This window comes from Physeter macrocephalus, chromosome 10 (genome assembly GCF_002837175.3).
Source record: "Physeter macrocephalus isolate SW-GA chromosome 10, ASM283717v5, whole genome shotgun sequence".
Taxonomy (NCBI): Eukaryota; Metazoa; Chordata; class Mammalia; order Artiodactyla; family Physeteridae; genus Physeter; species Physeter macrocephalus.
The window spans coordinates 48,839,771-48,861,615 of NC_041223.1; the positions used below are offsets into that span (position 1 = coordinate 48,839,771).

The 21,845-nt window shown below is 39.6% G+C and overlaps 1 protein-coding gene across 3 annotated transcripts in view; it reads left to right on the plus strand.

Annotated features, from left to right (window-relative positions):
* Positions 1-21,845, plus strand: part of LAMA4 (laminin subunit alpha 4) — a 151,768-nt gene that overhangs the window by 27,157 nt on the left and 102,766 nt on the right. For 2 of the 3 annotated variants that reach the window (XM_024115576.2, XM_024115577.3), the window contains one exon: positions 13,988-14,089. In XM_024115576.2, coding sequence (XP_023971344.1) covers positions 13,988-14,089 — 102 coding nt within the window. Of the gene's footprint in view, positions 1-13,591; positions 13,845-13,987; positions 14,090-21,845 lie in introns of those variants that run through there. The other variant, XM_024115578.3, reaches the window with a different exon arrangement.

Consider the following 21,845-nt stretch of genomic DNA (forward strand, 5'->3'; position numbering starts at 1 on the left):
GTGGTTGAGAATCTGCCTGCTAATGCAGGGGACACGGGTTCGAGCCCTGGTCTGGGAGGATCCCACATGCCGCGGAGCAACTAGGCCCGTGAGCCACAACTACTGAGCCTGCGTGTCTGGAACCTGTGCTCCCAACAAGAGAGGCCGCGATAGTGAGAGGCCCGCGCACCGCGATGAAGAGTGGCCCCCGCTTGCCACAACTAGAGAAAGCCCTCATGCAGAAACGAAGACCCAACACAGCAAAAATTAATTAATTAATTAATAAACTCCTACCCCCAACATCTTCTTAAAAAAAAAAAAAAAGAAAAAGAAACACAACATTGTAAATCAACTCTACTTCCAAAACAAAATAACTAGATATAAATAATCCTAAACTTTTAGCCTAGTTCTAGCTCAATCCACAGAGTCACAGTAATTTCTGGTATCACATTTAATGATTTTCTAACAAAATCTGACTTTGCTTCTATTTTAGTGTTCGAAACCATCCTAATTAGTAAATTAACATTTTTTAATGAGTCTTCAAAGATTTGGTAAAGGCAATTTGATTATTTGAAAGTGGCCTTGGCCTGGACTGTCTGAGGAAGTCAATCAGATGTCATTTTCTACATCTACTTCAAATGGGGACCATTTGAATCATCCCCAGATAAAGAGCTAGCAGGTCAATTATTTCATATTGCTGCTTGAGTACCTTCTCCTGCCACACCCCTGGGAATGAGGGTGTGTTGCTTACTCTCCACTCGCCCACTTATATTCCCCCCAGACCCTAGCTGTGCCTGCCTACCCACCTTGCTCTGCCTCCAGAGGCAGACCCCTGAAGACTCCTCACTCAGGCTCCCCTGCTGAGTCAGAAAGGAGAGTAGAGAGGTGGGGCAGTTCTGCCCTGCTCCCTCTCTGCCTCACCATTGCCTCTTGGGCAGAAGCTGTGACTCCCCACACCTGCAGGTCTAATGGCAGCCTCTCCTTCACAGCTCTGGCCTCTCTGTAAGAGGCCAGAGTAAGAGCTTTCTTTGTTCCTTGGGTCCTAGGGGTGCTAGGCCTCTGTTCCCATGGCCTCTCCATTCCTTGCTGCATTAACCTCCCCACGTGTCTGTAAACCATCCATCCATTCTCATGTCTTCCTTCTCTTCACTTGAATCCTCTAAAGTGTATTCTGTTTCCTACTGGGCCCCTGACTGACTGATTGACTAAATCAATGACAAGCCCTCTTCCAAAATTCATGGCTTTTTCCATTTCCTTTCTAGTGGGGGAACCCTTTCCAAAAGTACCTGCTGCAATTAGCTGTTGTAATTTACAAATTATTTTAGTTTCATGTAAAGGAATAACGGAGAAGAGAATATACCCCCAAAATCCTAACCAAGAATAAGAACATAATCTTAAATTCCGTAAGTCAGCTTCATTTCGTTTGAATCATTGCACAGTCTTTTCCCACTCCCCTTTTTCAGCTCCAGGGCAGCTGAAGAGGGCAACCTTTAGCTGAGTGTGTGGGTCACTCTGCCATGTTCTGCCAGTTTAAAGCCAGAGATGCTTGGGGTTCCCACTATTGGCTATCTTGGTCCCTGAGGAGGCAGGAGTCTGAGTTTGGACTCCAACTCCCCTCTTAGAACAGAAAACTAGCCTGTAAACCATCTCACATGGATTTTAACATTTTAGTTTCTCAGTCATTGGAAAATGGGAGTATTGTGCACTATTTTGAGACTCTTTTACCTCTGCCTTAAATTAGTAAGCCCCAACTAGAATAAATAAGCACCCTAAAAGTCCTCCAGATTGCACAGGTAGCCTAGGACACGTAGCTTTACTGATAGAATAAATTAACTAGTGGAAATCAAATTAAGCAGTCATTTGAACATTTTAGAAGAACCTAAAAGCTGGTGTATGTTTTAACTGAGACACGTATACAGACATGTGAAAGGCTTCCACATGGGATGAGGTAGCTACTAGCTGTACGATGAAAAACAAAGGAAGAACAAATTAAGTAAGGAATGTTCCTCTGCTTATTTTTTTAAACTGTGTATAATGATAATGGTACGTAAAATGAATAACAAGGAAGTTAGGGAAATTATACACAAGCAGCTGAATCTATTGTCATGACCACATTAGTCACTTCCTAGAGATGATGTTTTAGAGACCTTACCAGGTCTAGACATGGAAATCCAATAGCCAGCCAACCTACGTGGGATCTTTTGTCTTTCTTTCATTCCTTCCTCCCTCCCCTCCCCTCCTTCCTTCCTCCCTTTCTTTTTCTTTTCTTTCTTTCGTCCTTTCTTTCTCTCTTTCTCTCTCTTTCTCCCTACCCTTTCTTCCTTTCTCTTCCTTTCTTTTTCTTTCTCTTTCTTTTTCTTTCTCTCTTTCTCTTTCTTTCTTTCTCATGAGCATTTGTATCCCCTCCATGTATCTTAAGAAATAAAATATTGCCAATATAGTTAAGCCCATATATCCTCAATCTCATTCCTCTCCTTTACCCTTAAATTGCCTGATTTCTTAGGTTCCCATTTACTTCTTTTACTTTTCTTTATATGCATGCAGCCTTACACAGTGTATAACACAAAATTATTTTGCATGTTTTAAAATACAATATAAATATCGTACTGTTTCTATACTGCAGCTTGCTTTTTTCCTTAATATTATTTTTTAAAGATCATTCATGATTGGAGATCTTCACTTGTGAGATTTGCCAAATTTCTCTCCAAAGTTTTTACATGATTTTCCCTCTCTTGGTTCGTTCTTTCCAGGTTCAAATCCATTTTTTCAACTAACAAACTTTCAGCATCTACTTGCTATTTGTTAATCACTCTGATAGGTGATAAGAATACAAAGATGAATAAGACACTCCCTGTTCTCAAGGAGCTCACAGTGATTTCAGGGAGGCTGGAGTATAGATTAAAACTTGCAGTAGCATGTCCCATGTGCTCTAATGAGGTGTGTGCAGAGTGCCACGTGAACGCAGAGGAAGAGAAACTGAGTCTGAGACCGAGGAAAGGATTCATAGGTGATGGTGAGGAGAAAGGCACCCCAAGACCCTTTGGGCAGTACATGCAAAGCCAAGCTGGTCAAGAGAATGGTATGTTGGGGGAGGAGGGAAACATGTAGTTTAATTAGAGCAGAGGGAGCTGAGGTTGAACCTGAAGAGATAGTTAGGATTTTACTGTGAAATAGGAGCTTTGTATGTCATGCTAAAGCATTTTACTTACTCATGTATGCAATGAATGAAGAGCCACTGGGAGGCTTGAAGCAGAAAAGCAGTATGATAAGGTTTTTAAAAATTAATTCTGGTAATAAAGAATGGACTGGAAGGGAGAAAGCCTGGTGACCAAGAGAGTAGAGTAAACGTAATTATGATAATCCAGGAGAGAAACACCAAGATTCTAAGACATAAACGGTGGTATTAGGAACAAGGAGGAAGAGTCATCTTGGTAAATATCTCAGAGGAAGAGCAAACTCTATGAGGCAACAGTATACGAAGGGTGCTAGGAGGTGGGACCAGTCTCACTCAGGTGGAGGCAACAAGGGGTGCGTTGTGTACAGAGAATTTTAAAACAATAATAAAACTTACTAAACCACAGTCTGCTTTTTATTAGCACTGTGTGCCAGCAATTCTAAATAATGTCCATGACAAAATTCTCCTCCCTGAGAAATCTTTTGTTGTCTAAGTTCTAAGCAGTCGCTGTGGTAACTGTTGAGTTTTAATAATATAACAAATACGTAAGCTTCAACTTAGCGCATTCCAGTTACTTAACCTTGATAAACATGGTATTCTACACAGAAATTAATTTGGAGAACATCCAGTCCTACTGTCCACATAGATAGAGATATTCATTTAGAGAGTAAATTTATAACAGATCAGAATTGTGTAAGGTTGTTTCTAACTTGAGACTCTAACCTCTGTGATACTTCATTTACCTCCATTTAAACCATAGATTTGAAATAAACAATGATAGCAAAGTGCTTGTAGAAAGGAAGAGATAAAACGTGAGTTCTTAAACTTTGTCATTCTATATGCAAACCATTCTCTGATCCTTGCAGAGTTCACTCTTTTGGAAGCATTTCCAAAAACTACATTAATGCAAAATACATTCATGTGATTTAAAAGCATTAATCCATTACTTTTCCCCTTTATGTTCCATAATCTTTACCATTAACTGAGATATAAGGAGAAAAACAGATTGGGGAGAGAATATAATAAGGTCAGTGTGGGATACATTTAACTCGATGTGCCTACAGAGCTGGAGAAGGACTTGTCTAACAAGTACTTGGAAACAAGAGTGTGGACTAAAAGAGTGAGATCCGGGTTATGTAGAGATTTTGGGGAGTTACCAGAATATAAATGTAGGCTGAAACTGTGGCAGAGGTTGACCTCACCCAGCAAGAGTGTGTTGATAAAAAAGAGGGATACAGGGCTTCCCTGGTGGCGCAGTGGTTGAGAGTCCGCCTGCTGATGCAGGGGATACGGGTTCGTGCCCCGGTCCGGGAGGATCCCACGTGCCGCGGAGCAGCTGGGCCCGTGAGCCATGGCCGCTGAGCCTGCGCGTCCGGAGCCTGTGCTTCGCAACGGGAGAGGCCACAACAGTGAGAGGCCCACGTACAGCGAAAAAAAAAGAGGGATACAGAGGTTATCTTGGGGAACACCTACAACGCAGGGGCAGCAGAGGAAGAGGAACAACCTACCTTCCTTCCCCCCAAATGCTCCCCCCACAGATACTGAGAAAGAGAGGCAGGAGAAAAACCTAAAGTGGGAGTTGTCCTGCAGAGAGAAGAGAGAATTTCAAGGAGAGAATTTCAAAAGTATTAAGTACTGGAATAAGAACAAGTAACATTGGAAAAGCAAAGCCACAAAGATATCACCTGACAGCTTTGTCAGGGCAGTTTCAGTGGCACCATGGAGACAGAAACTGGATGATGGATAGAGGTATAGGTTGGCATGAAGGAAGCAGAGCCAGTGTGATTGAGTTCTCACACACCAAGCCTGGCTGGGCAAGAACGGAGGAGAACGAAAAAGAGGCAGAGCTGAAGGAAGGTGTTCTTAGAATCTGAACCTGGGGGAAGAAGTCAGGGCTCATCCAACACAAGACCCAGCACTTAACTGTACTCTGCTTCTCCTCATCCCTGTGGGTGCAAAGAGATGGGTGGCATGTGAGGGAGGGAGGCTAGGTGATGGGACAGAGCCTGCTGGCCACAGGTGTGTAAGCCCCAGAGCACGGATAGAGGGCTAGTCTTTCCTAACAACAAGAGAAGCACTACCTCCTCTGAGGTGGGCAGAGGACATTAGGATGAGTCAAGATAAAGACGAATTTTGAGAAAGAGAAGAGAGATAGACAGTATGAGATTTTCCACCCAATGGCCTCCATTTTCTCATCAAAAGAGGAAAGATTATCTCCTGAGAATAAATGGGTAGAGTAGAGATTTGGGATGCATTTCTCCTTTCCTACTAATTCACCATAGCATTTCTTCAGTGATGCATAGACCCACAAGGAAGAGCATAAAGAATGACAGGTACTGCCAGTCACATTTTGCTTTGCATCCTGAATGGTCCAGTGTGAAGGGAGCAATGAAGTACACAGGGCACCTCAAGACAGAAACAGGTACATCTACTAGCAATGGAAACTGACAGAATACCCCAACCAGAGAACTCGCCTAAGGAAGCACTGCTGCCTTCCCTGGGCATACTGAACAGAAGCCATAGTCAGTTTATAGACAATTAAACTTCCCAATTTCTTGTAAAAAGTAATGGTAATTTAGGCAGACATTTGCAATCCCGCGGGCTATTAAATGGTAATGATCAAATCAGAATATCTATAAGGAGCACTTAGCTCAGTGCCTGGTGTCTGTCAATAAATATTCGCTGTTATTATTCACAAAAACCAGTTGAAGAGGACAGAGATGCCTGTCATCTCACAACACTGATTCCTACTAAGTGGTTAAGGAGTCATATCAAAATCCCCTAAACCTTGTAACTCTGAAGTCATTCCTCTCTCCTTGCTCTTACGGCTAGCCCTTGTGGTCCGCATCTCTTCCTTTCTTGGAAATATGTCCATGGCATTTGCCCCAGTAAATTAAATAAAACTGAGTCAGTTTTCAGATATTAAAAAAAATCTGGCAGAGGCTATGTTGTGTAACCATAGCCTGGAAGGCGAGAAGTGAAAAGCACAAGCCAGTTACATGAGGCAATGTGAGGAGGACCCGGAGCAGAAAGCCAGATGTTATCAGATTTCTTATTTTAAGAAAAATCGAAGGAAAAAAGGCACTGCTAAAGCCCCATAATGTTTTATAAGTGGCAATCACTACTATAAATGAGCAACTTATAAAGTGTTTTAAATAACTTTTCAAGGAGAAAATTAAAGACATTTTCATCAGTATTAATGAACATAATCACCCTCCAATCCAACACTTCAAAAGAAAAATCTTTACGGCTTTAGGGCTCTAAACTTTTCTTGATTGATCCTTTTAGTTTTACAACTAAAGAGAGCTATTTATTAGCAAGTGTGGTAAGTACTTCATCACAGCCTGAGTCTGTTGGTATCTAAAAGTCCAAATCAGCATTTGATCAAGTGCAGGGCTTGAGAACAATTATCTGAGACCTTTGAGTGGAGCACTGGTTTCCACGCCCAAGAGAATACCCAAAAGACCCATAAAGAGTGCTGAGGAATAGCCACATAAATGTAAAGTAAATGCCTTGATAACTATCTCTCCACTCGACAAAATTAAAGGACATGGCTTAACTGTGGACAAGATAGCAGTACTGTGCTCCTCAGAATTCCTCGGGACCTAAATCATTGTCTCTAATTCATTTGGTGATTAAATTGAGGGCTGGAGTGTTTTGCAAGTTTGCCACGGAATGGCAGATAGAGCTCCCAAGCAATAAGCACAAAGGTAGCTCTAAGAGCCAACTAGGAGAAACCAGTACCATAGTTTGTGTTCAGCTGATACCCCAGCTTTATTTATGCCAATCCTAAGAAAAATACCTCTGAACTGGATAAACCGCTGAGGAATGTTGAAACCACTTTCCTAATCAAGCTATGGTGAAATCACTGTCAAAATCTAAAAATTAACTTCGCCTATTGAAATGTGGGGAATTTCAATTACGCAAACAAGAGCTTAAAGAGACACAAGGGAGGGTACATGGGTAATTCTCTCTATATTCAAGTAAAGTCAACGAAGAAGACAACTTGCTAACTGTAACCCAATGCATAATGTGTTTTAACTTATTTTGGCACTTCCATTATAGTTTTGTATATGAACAATCAAAACATATTAAGTCCTACCAGAAAAAATACAGAGGCAAAGTTATCCATAGCTTAATTCGGGACTGCTTTCCATGTCAGATACTTTATCTTTTATTTTTATAGACACAGAAAAAAATAGCCTGTGAAATGCCTACCCGTGTAATAAATTCATATGTTCTTAGAAGTCACTCCTCCTCAGCAAAGGCTAAATTGATATTTTTAAATAGATTAAATTGAACAATTGGTTCCTATTAGAAGGTCCCTGAATACTATCCGATTCTTAATTCTGCGCAAGTTTTAAGCAAATGGAAGTCAGCATTGTGTAAGATCCAGAGACTCTGAGTAAAGGCACAAAGCTTTAGCTCCTATGTGAGCATAACATTCAATCTTAAGGTGACTAAATTTTAAGGTGACTAATACACTAAAACAAAAAATGGAATTCACTAAAACTAAAACTAGAGCTGAAATCATTGTTGCCTGGAAACAAGAGAAAAGTGGATTGATTATACCCATACAAAAACCTAAGCAGAAAGATAATTGAATGTGGGCTGTTAAATTTGAAGAATACTAATTTGGAAGGTAGCAATGACTCTGGATACAAATGAATGAATTCAGAGAGGTTTTTTTTTTAAAGCTTTCCACATTAAGCCTTAGTAAATTAAAGCAAAAGTTGATGAATCAAAATTTTACAAGTCTAATTCATAAAGCAGGATGAGTCAATATTTGTAAAATGTTCGTAGATCCTTGGTTGAAGACACAATGCAAATATCTATTCCAATTTTAGGTCAAATCCTATTAGAATAGGCACAGGGCTGTGGCATGTGCTCTCTATAATGGAATTTTATTATAATTAATTCATTATTTTTGTTGGAACTGGAGATTAGGGTCTGTTTCTCTCTGGGACATCAAGTACCTACTCAGAGATCTCAAGATGTGTCTCACAGTCTCAGATGACAACTTCAGGCCCCTCCTAAATCTGATCAATTTTTGCTATTGTTAGTTTATTTTAATGGGTGATAGGAGACCTCAAATTCCTAAAGAATGCTATTAGAGCATTTAAATTGTTTAGTCAATTGGGCTTTTCAACAGAAATTCTGAAGGTCTCAGACATTCACTATCTATGTGAAAGTAGTGGCTTGTGGCCAATTAACTGGCTCCTCTGTGACAATATTTGGAAAACACAGTGAGATTTTTATGAGTTTTTAACTTAATATTACTTTGCTTGGTACTCACTTCATTTGATAACTCCAAGAGATTTTTAGAAGTTTGCCACACCCAAAGGATGCAGACTGGACTATACTTCAAAAGAACACAATTTAAGAATTTTTAAGAAAATTCAAAACATGTTCTGTATGATGACAGTATTGTTGGTTTAAGTCTAGTGTTTGCAAGGAGACTTCTTTGAATGAGGACAAAAATGATCAAGCAGCTGTATAAATGTTATCCTTTTTGTTAAGAAACAATCTTAATTATAATTACATCTAGTGAAATAATTAACATTGTGATTATACAATGAACCGCTGGAAATAATGCCTTCTTCAAGGATATCAACATATATATACACTGTCATTTCCAGTTCCTTTAAGTATAAGTGGCACATGGATACACCACACTAATTTCCTCCTAAGTTCTATCTAGCTCTCATTTCTATAAATATAAAATTAGTCAAGTAAACATATACTGATTTTTACTCCAAGCCAGACATCACACTAATCATAACAAAGTAAGCAAATGGCAATTTTAACTCTTATTCTTCAAAGGCAGAAGTAAATATTATTGATTAATCCAATCTCAGTGTCAGAGCAGGAGGCAAGCTGTAGTAACAGAGTGGCTTAAAAATGGAGAGCTGTAAAAAGTCTACAAGTGATTTAGTGGAAAGCAAATGATAATGTGGCTGAAATAAGTTGTTTAAAAAGTAAATATTCCCATTCAATGGTTTTTATATATTTTTAAGCATGTATCTATTTTTAAAGAATTTCTTCTGGGGCTTAAAGGAGAGATTTTACTTTTTTTATTCATTTCAGCCTGCTGTGGATTGTTTATAACAGCAAAAAATTGGAAATAACCTAAATGCCCAACAAGAAGGGTTTGGTTAACATATATTAATGGTACACCAGCAGGTTAAGAGCTCAAATGTGGGAGTCAAACAAAGAATCTAATTTCTGAGTCCACCATTTCTTATCTGTGTTACTTGGCCTGAATAACAATTCCTGTAAGCCACAAAGACCACATCTGCAAAACGAAGGTAACAGAACTTACCTCATAGAGCTATGGTGGGGTAAAAATGCAAGACCTATACAACATGACCAATGCAGTGACTTAGCATGATAAAGATTTATGTTCAATTAATTAAAATGTAAATTAAATAAAATTTTAAATTTTATTTATTTATTTACTTACGAGGGGCAGCATGGTATAGTAGAGAAACAAGAAGATTTGGATCAGTCTGAACCTCTTATAAACCTATGTGACATTAGATACATTTCTAATCTTCTCTGACTCTCAGTTTGTTCATTTCTAAAATGCAGGTACTTATACCTAATTCACAGAGTTGCTGTGAAGAGAAAATACCATAACATGGATAAAGTACTTATCACAATACTTGGTACACAGGCTCTCAGTAAATGGTAACCATATTATAGTTATCATCATCATCATTATTGTCATTATTATCCTTGTTATTATTATCAATTTTTTAAAGGTTGTGGCACCATCCCAGAAGATACAAATCTCCCTGAGTGCTCTCTAAATCACCCACCCACGTGTTTATATAGTTGTCTGCTGTAGGTCAATCTTATGTGGGCAAGAGGGTTCAGGGTGGCATCTAAAAATTGATTGTAAGACTTCTCTTGCTTACACACGCACATATAATACATAAACACATCTTTGTTTAGTAAATTCTGAAGAATATTTCCAAAGAAAGCAGACAGATATTATTCTCCTTGTGAGAAGACTATTCAGCTTTCACAGGCCTCTAAATAGCACAGGCCTTAGAATTACTTAGAGAAAAGATTGTTAACCAAGAGCAAAACTAAAAAATAGCCACACTTTCATTCTTGAAAATATCTACCTTTTAATATTATGACAAAGGTCAATTTTGCCAGTTCCTATAGAATTTCAAGAAGAGATTCAGTAAAACTTAACAGAACTTTCTGGGGAAAAAAATGATGAAATGTTTTTACATAAAAGAAACAACCTTAAACAGCTCTTCCTAAGGATACTCAAGCTTCTCTTGAACCACTTAACAATTTACCGTTTCAAGGAACCCTCTAAAGTTCTACAACACAAGGTCCAAGGTATCCAGTGCATGGGCTCTAGTAATGACATCAGAAGCTCCCCATACCCAGGGCTTCCATTATTCCATATGGTGCCTTTATGTGAATTTTAAAATGGTGCCTCCTCTCTGGATAGATGAGTTAGAAAATACAATCCTTTCAAGGGTACAAAACTCAGCAAGTAAGGAGTTGGCCAGGCTTCCAACCCTCCTTGCTCTCTTGGCAGGGGGCCAAGTGACTATTCCACACAACCCTGTTCCTGCCTCCCTTCTCTTCCCATCTCCCACAGTATGAGACCTGAGCCAAATCATCCTTCACACAAGGTCAGAACCTTCGTCTGGTGGGTGGCTAAGTGGATAACGACAGATTCTCAGAGTGAAGTCTCCTCCTAAACTTGGCATAACAAAGATACCATCTTGTACACAGTCTAGTCAAGGCAGTGACTGCCTGGACTGTGTTGAGAAACATTGGAGACCCAATCCAGCCCCAGCAGAGAGTGGTGAGTAGATTAGCAGAGGATAAACCACTGGTTTCCAACAGTACATATACCTCAGATGTCCTGTCCTGGTCCAAACCATTCAAATCAAAATCACAAGTTCATTGAGCAATGAACATGTACAAGATACTGTGACAGGTGCTTTGAAGCAAACCTTCCAAACCTAGTCTCACACTGAAATCTTCATGGGGCTTTTTAAAAATACAGATCCCTCAAAATTTTTCAGTAAACCTAAAACTCTTCTAAAATACAAAATCTTCCATTTTTTTGTGTGTTTTTTTTCCTATGTTGTGATAATTTTATTTTTGTTTTTTAAAAATGAGTCTCTTAATTTAGTCAGTGCCTCAGGCTAATAAGAGATTAGCCACTGTCATATTCACAATGATGCATTTATTCAGGGCAAATCTTAATTTTCTTTGTCTTCTTCAGAAGAAAGAGCTGCGAGAATGCCTAAAAGATTTGCACTACTATCAATTTAAAAACACCCTTTCAGAAATTTGATTCCTTGGGCCAGAGGAAGGTCCTTACTATAGTTGATGGTACAAGTGGGTCTTTTCATGTACTGTTTCCAGGCATCTCTATCAGACTCCCTGCCACCACCAGTGTGCTTTTCTCTTCCAAATACACCTCCAATCTCTGCCCCACTCCTTGGAACTCATAGAAACAGAGACCAGAAGGGTGGTTACAGGGGCTGGGAAGGGAGACAGGGAAACGGGGAGAGGTTGGTCAAAGGGTACAAACTTCCAGTTTAAAGATTAACAAATTCTGGTTATCTAATGTACAGCACCTTGATTATAGTTAATAATACTGTATTATACACTTGAGAGTTGCTAAGAGAGTAAATCTTACATGTTCTCACCACAAAAAAAGAAATGGTAGTTATGTGACATGATGGAGTTGTTAGTTAATGCTATGGTGGTAATCATTTTGCAATACATATGTATATCAAATCAGCATGTTGTACACCTTAAACTTATACAATGTTATACGTCAGTTATATCTCAATAAGGCTGGGGGGAAGAATTAATTAAAATAAATAATTTTTAAAATACAAAATTTATTTTATAAAAAAAAAAATGTAGATTCTTTGGCTTCACCATCAGGACTATCGAATCAGAAACTCCCCCAATCAGATGTCTGTAACTTGGTCAGTTAGAGAACTCAGAAACCACTGGTATGGAGGGGCCTGAGATAACTAATACTAAGGCCCTCACTACTGTTGTCCATTCCTTTTATAATTAAAAGCCTCCTAATGTCAAAGTGCAGGATGCAACACATTCATGGGTCATCAAATCAATGTTATGTCTTAGGACCAGGATATATTTTAAAATAAAATAAAATAGAGAAGTTTAAAGTATATGACACATAGTAAGATTAATTACTGTTTTGTGAGTCTTTTTTCCTACTCTTGTTTCTGTGAATTCCTTTTTCTGTGTACTGCATCACAGTGAAAACATGTATTTCTTGTATTTTGAAACAGAAGTTAGAAATATGTGAAATTAGGTGGTGTGAATTAAATGCTTCCTACTGCAATTTTAGCACCTTTCCCTCTCTTTTGTTCCCTAGTGGAAACTGAGAGAAAGGCTTACCATCAACTACAAAGTCTCCATTATAAATTATAAATTGGTCCCTTCTCAGCCTTATTTTGTCTTCACTTAGAAAGACAGAATTTCTTTGCCTTTTCTTCATAGGCAAATGACATTATGCTCTATTAAACTTCCTCCAAATGGAATATGTTAAATTTTAGTTTTAGGACTATGGGGTTTTCATACTGTGCATGGTGTCTAGTGATTCTTTCTCTACAGAGAAAAAAGCAAGAGGAAATGGGTTTGCATAACAGTCAGAGGGACCTCAGCCAGATACAATGAAAAGTTTCCTGGTAGCCAAGACAGTACAAACTAGGAGTCAATGGCGGGTGTGATGGGAACCCTCTTCCTCTGTAAGTTTGTGGAAACAACCCAGATTCTTATCTGTCTGGAATTCTTTAGATGTAAATCTGTCTGATAGGCAAGGAGTGTACTTCCAGGCCTATGATGTCATTTCTGCCTTGCAGCACTGAAACATTCCAAAGAAACATAAAATACATATCCATAAGCCCAATGGCATAAACCAAGAACAATCTCACAAAGTTTCTCAACCTGAGCACAAGTGACACTTGGGCAGGGCAATTCAGCAAATGCAAGATCGGTTAACATCACCACAGCCCACACCTCTGGGTTTAATTATCTCACCACTGGAATGAAGGAAAACAATGTGTTTCTCGCAGTTACGAGGACAAATGAAATATAGGAAGAGCGCCCACGAAGGACCTGCTAAGTGTAAGGACTCATTAACTTCCTTACCCCTCCCTTTATAAATTTTTAGGATCTGAAAAGCGTATTTTTTTAAGAGCTCAAGTTTATGAAAGACACATCTCTAAGTTGTTCTGCCACAGCCAATAATTTCTGAACCCATAGGTCTTTATTCGTAGGGAGCGTGATGCAGCACCTCACCCAAATAGTTTAGATTTGTCTTGTTTCGGATTGGAAGAAAACATTAGAAAATTTCTCCTTCACTGTTACCTAAAATCTTCTTATACTTCCTCACAGCGATAGACTGTTAAAGGTGCTCCTGTTCTGCTGAGAAGTGACAGGCGTTCACGCGGCGCAGGAGAGGAGGAGACGAGATCCTGCTGCGTGAACGGCTACGCATCGCGAGAATTGGACGCCATTTGTTCTCGTGGTGTCCGGGCTGTGGCTGGTCGGCCAACCGCTGCAGGAACCCCCGCCCGCAGGCGAACCCCGCCCCCCCAAAAAAAGAAGTGAAAAAAGAGGCAGAAAAGATACATAAAGAAAATTGGATATACATCATTGAATGGTAGTATAAATAGTTCATGTTAGTATGTTCTGTAAAGAAATATTTAGATCATTTACCAATCAGCTCCTCTTACTCCTCTCAGAAAATGATGGCCAAAATTGATCTTTTCGGTCATGAAGATGCTTCTGTTGTGTCTGTTTCAGAAATGCGACGCAGGATTCTTTTTTGCCCAGTCGGGAGAATGTTTGCCCTGTGACTGTAATGGTAATTCCAACGAGTGCTTGGATGGCTCTGGACTCTGTGTGGTAAGTCGGGGTCATCTATCACTTCTCACATATTGCATTGAGCCTTTGCATCTTGGGTGGGGAAAAAATATTCTTCCGGGATGTTTGAGCTACCTAGGAGCAAACTGCTAATCAAGCTTTTTACCCTTCACTTTTCCTGTAAAACACCTCATATAAACTGCGTATGACTGTAAGTGGTCACCAAGGTGTATGTCTGAATGTGCGTGTGTCCCTAGCAGTAACTGCCCCACCACCCTCAGCAGCTGGTTTCCTGCTAACGGGCATTGGTGATGGGCTTGAAAATAATACACAGAGGAGGAAATCATCCATCCAAATTCCTCTGTAATAGTACAGTTTGCCATATGTTTGGCTTCACTCCACATAGACCAGGAGAATAAAACAGTTGTTTCATAGCCTATTTTACAACTTAAGAATAGTCAGGTCTATAGATCAAAAGTTGTTTAAAAGAAGAAAAAAAAGGTTTAAACCAAATAGCTAATAAAAATGAAAGCTTTGGCGTTATGGTCTTTGTAACTCTGTAATCAAGCCCCCAAAGAATTTTTTTTTTCCTTAACTGAAATGAATTTTCCAATAGACAGTGAAACGTGATAGAGATTTATGAAGGAGAATGAGAAACCTTTTAGCAAAAGTACGTGTTACGTACTTCCCATTTTCACTAAAGGGACTGACAACCTAGTGAAAATGGGGATTGAAATATTTACCAGAAGTGACTTCAGTAGAGGTCGTAGGAGGCGTTTTTAAAGACTTATGCCCTAAGATCATGTTTTCCTTCACGAGCGATACTATTACACAGCAGTATAATAGTAGAAGTTCCCATGAGGCAAAGAGGCTTTCCAAAACTGCAAGAATATTTTTGCATAAACTGCAAGAATACTTAAATATACCTACCTACCTCAAAATTAGCATAATTGTCTGTATTAAGCGGATAATTTTGATTATAAGTGGTCTTCAAGGTGTGTACTTGAAAGTGTTATTTTACTCATGTATTACTTTAAGATGCAAATTAGAACGTTTCCATTTATTTTAAACCTAACAATTCACATTTTTCTAGGGACAGAATTAACTTGCAAACACTAAACGTTGCTAACTCTTTGTAGTGTTTGTTTAGTCCTGGCGTTTCTGTTTTCCCCTTCCCCCATCTTCTTAAATAACCATTACATCCAGGATGTCCTCTGTAGCAGTGTAGGCACCCGCAGCTGCCAAAGTCTACCCCTTTCTAATGCTTCCATCTCCGGTTTCCTGTTATTTTAATCCCATTGACATTTGAAAAGAAAATCCCATGGATGCCCTTGAACTAATAATGTACATCTCTGATAATTTGACGAATTAAAGGCTCTTTGTCATCTGGTTTATTTAAATATAAGACAGCAGGGACTGACCAGCCCATCAGCTGCTGTTAGGCAGTCAGTAAGATGGAAGACTGAAATAAATTAAGGGGAAAAATGTCCCTCCTGCTAGTGCCTATGGAGGGCTATGACAAAACTACTGTTCGTTACAATGACCTGGTCAGAATAAGAGCTATCATGGTTTTATCTTTGACCTGGACTTGAGCTTCTGAAGGGGGCAGTCATCATGTGATTCCTTCATAGCTCCTGGGGCATACGAAGTTCTAATAAAAGTTTGGGGATGGGCTAGGGTATAAACATTTATATGCACACTCAGGGAAGTTGCCGATCTTCCTGCAATTACTTTGTTCCAAGATAGAACATTAAAAAAAAAAAAAGAAAATAGCCATCTTACTTCTCAGCTCCTGCCCTGGATCCCCAGCTCCTTGTCATCGTTCAGGGAGCCAGAGAAGACACAGCGGCTCCACCTGAACACCTTGCAATTCACTGCACCAGAGTTTCAATCAGTTCTTACAGTTTGCCTGGCCTAACTCATTTCTCCCATCTTCCATAAGCAACCAAAAATAAATGGCCTTCTTTTATTTCATTTTGTTTTATTTTGAAGGCTTGTAATGCCTCTGTCTTATCTTCCCCTCTTTGTTTCTAATTCTTCCTCCATTCCCATGATCAATTTCAATTGGACCTTATATTTTACAGACTGATTTTAGGGAACTAAGCCATTTGACAAAATATATAGAGTAAACAAAGTTATGCTACCATTTCAGACATACCAAAAAATCTTAAGAGATTTCTTCATAAGAGGAATGCCAACTCTTCAAATGCAGAAAGGTGGCTAAGTGAAAAGTGGATTAACTAACGAAATCCATTATGCATTGGTTGTCTTTCCAACGGGCCACTTTGCATCTTATCAGAACCAGGGTGCATTGGGCAGTGTTCTCAGTGGAGTCAGCTAGGCAGAGACTTAAAGGCCAGGCAACTCCAGTGGGCATGGCAGACTCTCTAGTAAAGCTCCCAAAAGAGGCATGAGAAAGCATTTAAGGTGTAGAAACAAACAGAAGCAGACAGATGGCTAGTGATAGGAATGCCAGGTCACTGATAACCTATAGTTTATCCCCCGATCTAGAGGCTAGGTACAGAGAACCAAGAAGAGACCATGACTAAGGCCAGTTACCATCTAAAGAACTGGTGCTTCATCATTAGGAGAAAGCGTGGAGCCCACTGACCAGAACTAGAGTGGAGAAAATCTGACTTGAAGTTCACCACTGGCACAGGCTTCTCAGGTTCCTTTTGATTAAGCATTGGTTTATCTGTTGATTTCATTTATCCACTTAACAAATAAGCATTTTTTGAGTACCACTTATGTGCCTGACACTATTCTAGGATCTGGATTAAGTGCTTTCCACTGTGTGGACTGAAGGGCTGTAGGGACAGAACACCTACTTGAAAATGCTTGTGGACGTGATCAACATAATGAAGTTCAAAGTACGAGGACCAGGGGCTCTTTAGAAACACATGCAGAGACCCCCACCTGCTCAGTGACAATCAAAGAAAACAAATTAAAAGATTTTGAGGTCTGTGCCAGCATTTCAGGAAAAAATCTAAATCTGAATGAAAAGATTTGGATTTGAAACCACTAAATAACTGCAAAACATAATTGAAATCTAGAAAGAAAACCATCAAGCTGTTAAGGATTCACACCTGGCTGCTGGAAATGTGGACGGACTTTTATTTTCTTCTTTTCACTTTATAGTATACCTGCCCACGTGTTCTACAACTGCCTGTAGTAATTTTATAATTAAAAAGATATTGATATTTAAATGGACTTCTACCCAACCATAAGCACAATGGAGAAAGGGAAGTCATTCAACATATTAAAGGCTAAGGAATTTTTTATTACTCTCAAAGCCTAATTAAAACCTAATTCAGGAAAGCAAAGGTATTACATCTCTAATTTCTGTAGACACTAGCATTTTTCTCCTGATTTTCAAACTGTCCTTTATGTGTATTAAGCCAAAATCAACCAATGTAAGTCCCTTTAAGACTAAGCATGTGTGATGTATAAAGCAACACCCTTATCAGATGTCCAATAGAAAGGAGAAATTGAGTAATAGGTCATTCTTTTTCCTGTTTTACTTGCAACTATAAAATTGGTATCCAAATCAAGTGCATAATTCTTACATTAAAATTTTGACAATTTTCCAATCTGTTGCAAGCTTGGAAAAACCAAATTTTGCAAATAGTGATTGATTTGGTTCCATGTTAGCTAAAGTTTTGACATAAAGTCATAAAATTTGTGTGCAAAGGATTTTAAGGATGGCTAGCTTAGTGGAGTCCTCTGTTGCTTTGTGCCCCCAATGTAAGAGTATAATGGGAACCAAATGCAGATAATAAGTTCTCTATACATTGTTTTTTCCTTCTTTTCTCAACCCTGAACATGTTCCTCCTCTTGTATTCCCCACCTCAATTAATGACAGCACCATTCTGCCAATCCCTCATGCTTCGATGTCCCAGATGCTTCATCAACTGCCTTTTCCTCTTCACCAATATTCAGCTGAACACCAAATCCTGCCAGTTCAACCTAGGAGAGGGCCTCCTCTGTTCTGTGCCATCCCGCTGTCTTAATTCATGCCCACAGTATCCCTCCCTGACCACTAGTGCAACTTCCCAACTACTCATTATGCCCTGCTCCAGACTCTCCTCCCCCTAATCTGTCTTCCTCACAAGCAATGGAAACATCTTTAAAAAACACAACCTAATCAAGGCATCCCCCTTTCTAAAATCCTTCAAGGATTTCTATTCCAGACCCACTGAGCTTCTCTCTGCCACCTAAACTAACTCTATACTTTCACTCTCTGTGTCTGAACTTGTGTTTCCCTATTCTCTGCCTGGGATTTCTTGCTTATCCTTCAAGGCCTAGTTCAAATGTCACCACCTCCATTAAGTCTTGTCTAGCTTTCTCAGGAAGAGTAGACCCTTTCCCTTCTTTTTGACCCATAGCAGAGTCATAGCACCTAGCACACTATATTCTTCTCAGTTTACCTCTCTGTTTTTATCACAACTTACTCAAAGTGAGTTATTCAAAGGCAGGAACTGGGTCTTCTTCATTTTAGTAACTGTCACAGCTCATTGTCTGTCATGATATCAGCTTAATCCAGGTTTAAGTGAATGAATAACAAATTAACTTAAAAGCAAAAATCTTTAATATTATAATTTGAGACTGGGGTCCCCTTTATTGCAGTAAAATGCACTGTCTTGTTATTCTAGAGCCTTAGGCTTGGGCCGAGCGCTGAGTAACTAGCAAACAGTGCTACCGACATGAGGTGTTTCCATCTAGACCCTTGCTTCTCAAGTATAGTCTAGACCAACAGCACTGGTGATACTTGGGAGCTTGTTAGAAATGCAGAAACCCAGGCCCAACCCAGGCACCTTGAACAGAATCTGCGTTTTCACAAAATCCCCAGTGCATTCTTTGCACACAGGTCCGAGAAGCTCTGATCTAGACAGAGCAGCAGTTCTCAAACTTTTTTGTCTCTTGAGCCCTTTACACTCATTAGAATCACTCAAGGTGCCAAAGAGCTTTTGTTTATGTGGATTATACCTGTTCATATTTACTGCATTTGAAATTTAAAAGGGAAAATTTTTATCATATTTTCTTATTAATCTATTTGAAAAGAACAATAATAAACCCATTACATGTTAACATAAACAGTATGTTTTTAAAAAATATAAACATATTTTACAAATTGAAAATAGGTTTCATGTCTGGCTTAATGGAAGGCAGCTGGATGTCATATCTGCCTCCGCATCAACCTGTGGTGATAATCTCCTTGTCACGTAGCCTCAGGAAAACCCCACCTTACACACATGAGAAATGAGAGTGCAAAAGAGAAATAAAACCTTAGTATTATTATGAGAATAGTTTTAACTTCCCTGGACATATTTTGAGAACCACAGGTCTAGATAGACTGTAGTCACGCATGAAGCCTGTGACTAGCCACTAACCTGATCCTTTTAGGCTTTCTTCCCACGTTATACTGGTGCTGTGGCCCAGTCGTCAAGAGACTCCATTTTTCACTTGAAGGAGACACAGCTGGTGCCCAAATGTCATTCCTGACACTAACGTGCAATTGATTATCTAGATGTAGCTTTCTTAATCACTGGCCAGAAATTCAGAACGCTTTTTTCATTTTTAAGTGGGGTCAGTTTTATTAAATAAATTTGTACCCCACTCCAACAACAGCGTACTATTTATTGTTGTCATTTTTCCTTTCTGTTTTTTAAATGGCAGAGCAATGAAGGTAAAGGATGTTTGCAATCTCAGAGTAAAAGATTTTCAGAGCTAGAAGAAACCTTATAGACCGTCTCAGCTAGATCCTCGTTTTACAGACAGAGAGACTCAGAAAAGTCGAGTGACTTGCTCAAGGTCAAGCAGCTAGAAAATGGAGGAGCTAGGGAACTCTGTCCCTGCTGCCAGCACTATCCCTGCCGATCTCCCAGAATGTGCATCAGTTGCCTTTTAGGGAATTTCATAACTAAGTCTTTAAAAGAAGGCAGATGACAAGAATCAGTGTTTGCACTCTGAGCGTTTAGAGGTCATAGTGATTTGGAGGCTTTTTGCCCTTGAGGGTAATTGCTCCCTGTAGCTGCCATGGAAGAATTAGCGCCCTGACAAGGAATCCAAAGCATCCATCGAGTCGAGTCGTACGTAAGGTGACAGAATTGAGAATTGGCTCATTTTTGCAGCTAAATAGCCTCTTCAGGCATGAAGAGTGGTCTAACATCTTACAACAGGCTTGTTTTCTTCTGCACAGATAGGCTTCATCTGTCCAACAAGGACTCAGACAAGTTTGACCCCAGTCTGGAGCTGCCCTGACAGATTGCTTATGGCTTAGATTCCTGGTAGTTGGATAAGACTCGTTGGTTTTCCCTGGGATGAGAGATTGCCACCAATTTTGAGCTGACTTTGGGTGCATGTTAATTTCCTTTACTTGCTCCAGATGCTAATTCACCCTTTTCCACTTTTTCCTTCATTTTTCTTTCCAACAAACATTTACTGAAGGTTGACTTAGCACTTGATACAGCATTAAGAACAGTGAGGGAGGGCTTCCCTGGTGGCGCAGTGGTTGAGAGTCTGCCTGCCGATGCAGGGGACACGGGGTCGTGCCCTGGTCCGGGAAGATCCCACATGCTGCGGAGCGGCTGGGCCCGTGAGCCATGGCTGCTGGGCCTGCGCGTCCAGAGCCTGTGCTCTGCAACGGGAGAGACCACAACAGTGAGGGGCCCGCGTACCACAAAAAAAAAAAAAAAAAAAAAAAAAGGACAGTGAGGGAAATATGTTAACATCCTGTTGTCTGCACATCATATTTATTTTTCAGTTTCTCTTCTGTCAGGTGGTCTGAACTAACCTCTTATCAATAATTCTATTCTGTTAACGTAATTCTAATCAGGACCCAAAGACTGTCCACATCTAACGGCAGATCAAATGCCCAAAGAGCATTCAACCATGATAGCTGTGGCCCACATCAGAATTCCTCCCTTTTGTCTTGTGTGTTGTTCTTGATATGAAGCTCAAACTGTTAGTAAAACAGTCTGACACTTTCTAACGCAGTCATTTTATGACATTTTTGGGAAAGAAGCCTTTTCTCTAACACACTGGAGAAGCCGTATAATATGGGAGTTTCCAGCCTAACCGCCGGAGCCAGATTGCCTGAATTCAGATCTCACTTTTGAGACACACCTACCTCTGTGTGACACTGGACAATTTACTTAACCTCCCTGTGTCTCTATTCATTTGTAAAATGGGGAAAAAATAGTAACTTACCTTAGAATTATTTTGAGAATTAAATTAGTTAATCCAGATAAAATGTTTTGAGCAGGACCTCACTATTATTTTGAACCTCAACATAGAACATAGAGACAAAATAAAGAACTCAGAGTTAAGTTTACAGTCACTCTGTCTTGCCTTCCCCAAGATTCCTCCACAGATCCCTGTTTAAAAAAAGTTATCTGTTGAAGTTCTCATGCATAGATGTTACTAAGGGAATTGTTCAAACAGGAGGGTGCCTCTTCAGTGGCGTTCTAATTCTAACAGTACAATTTTTCACTGGAAAGCCTATTCAAACTTTATACACTCTGGTGAATATAGATGTCTTCTTTTCATCTTTGAAAATATCGTAGTGCTACTGGCATTGCCTTGTGCAATCCAGTCATGTCCGGTTGGAGAAAATATCAGTAGACTAGCATCACTGACTCTTCCAGAGGACTAGTGTGAAATTAATCCATCAGCTCAACAAACAGCTGCTGAGTACAGATTCCATTCAAGTTGATGGCAGTATAATGCTGAGAGACGCAGTGTGGAGGGAAGCGCTGCTGAAGCTTGGAGCAGATGATAACAGTACAATGTGGGCAAT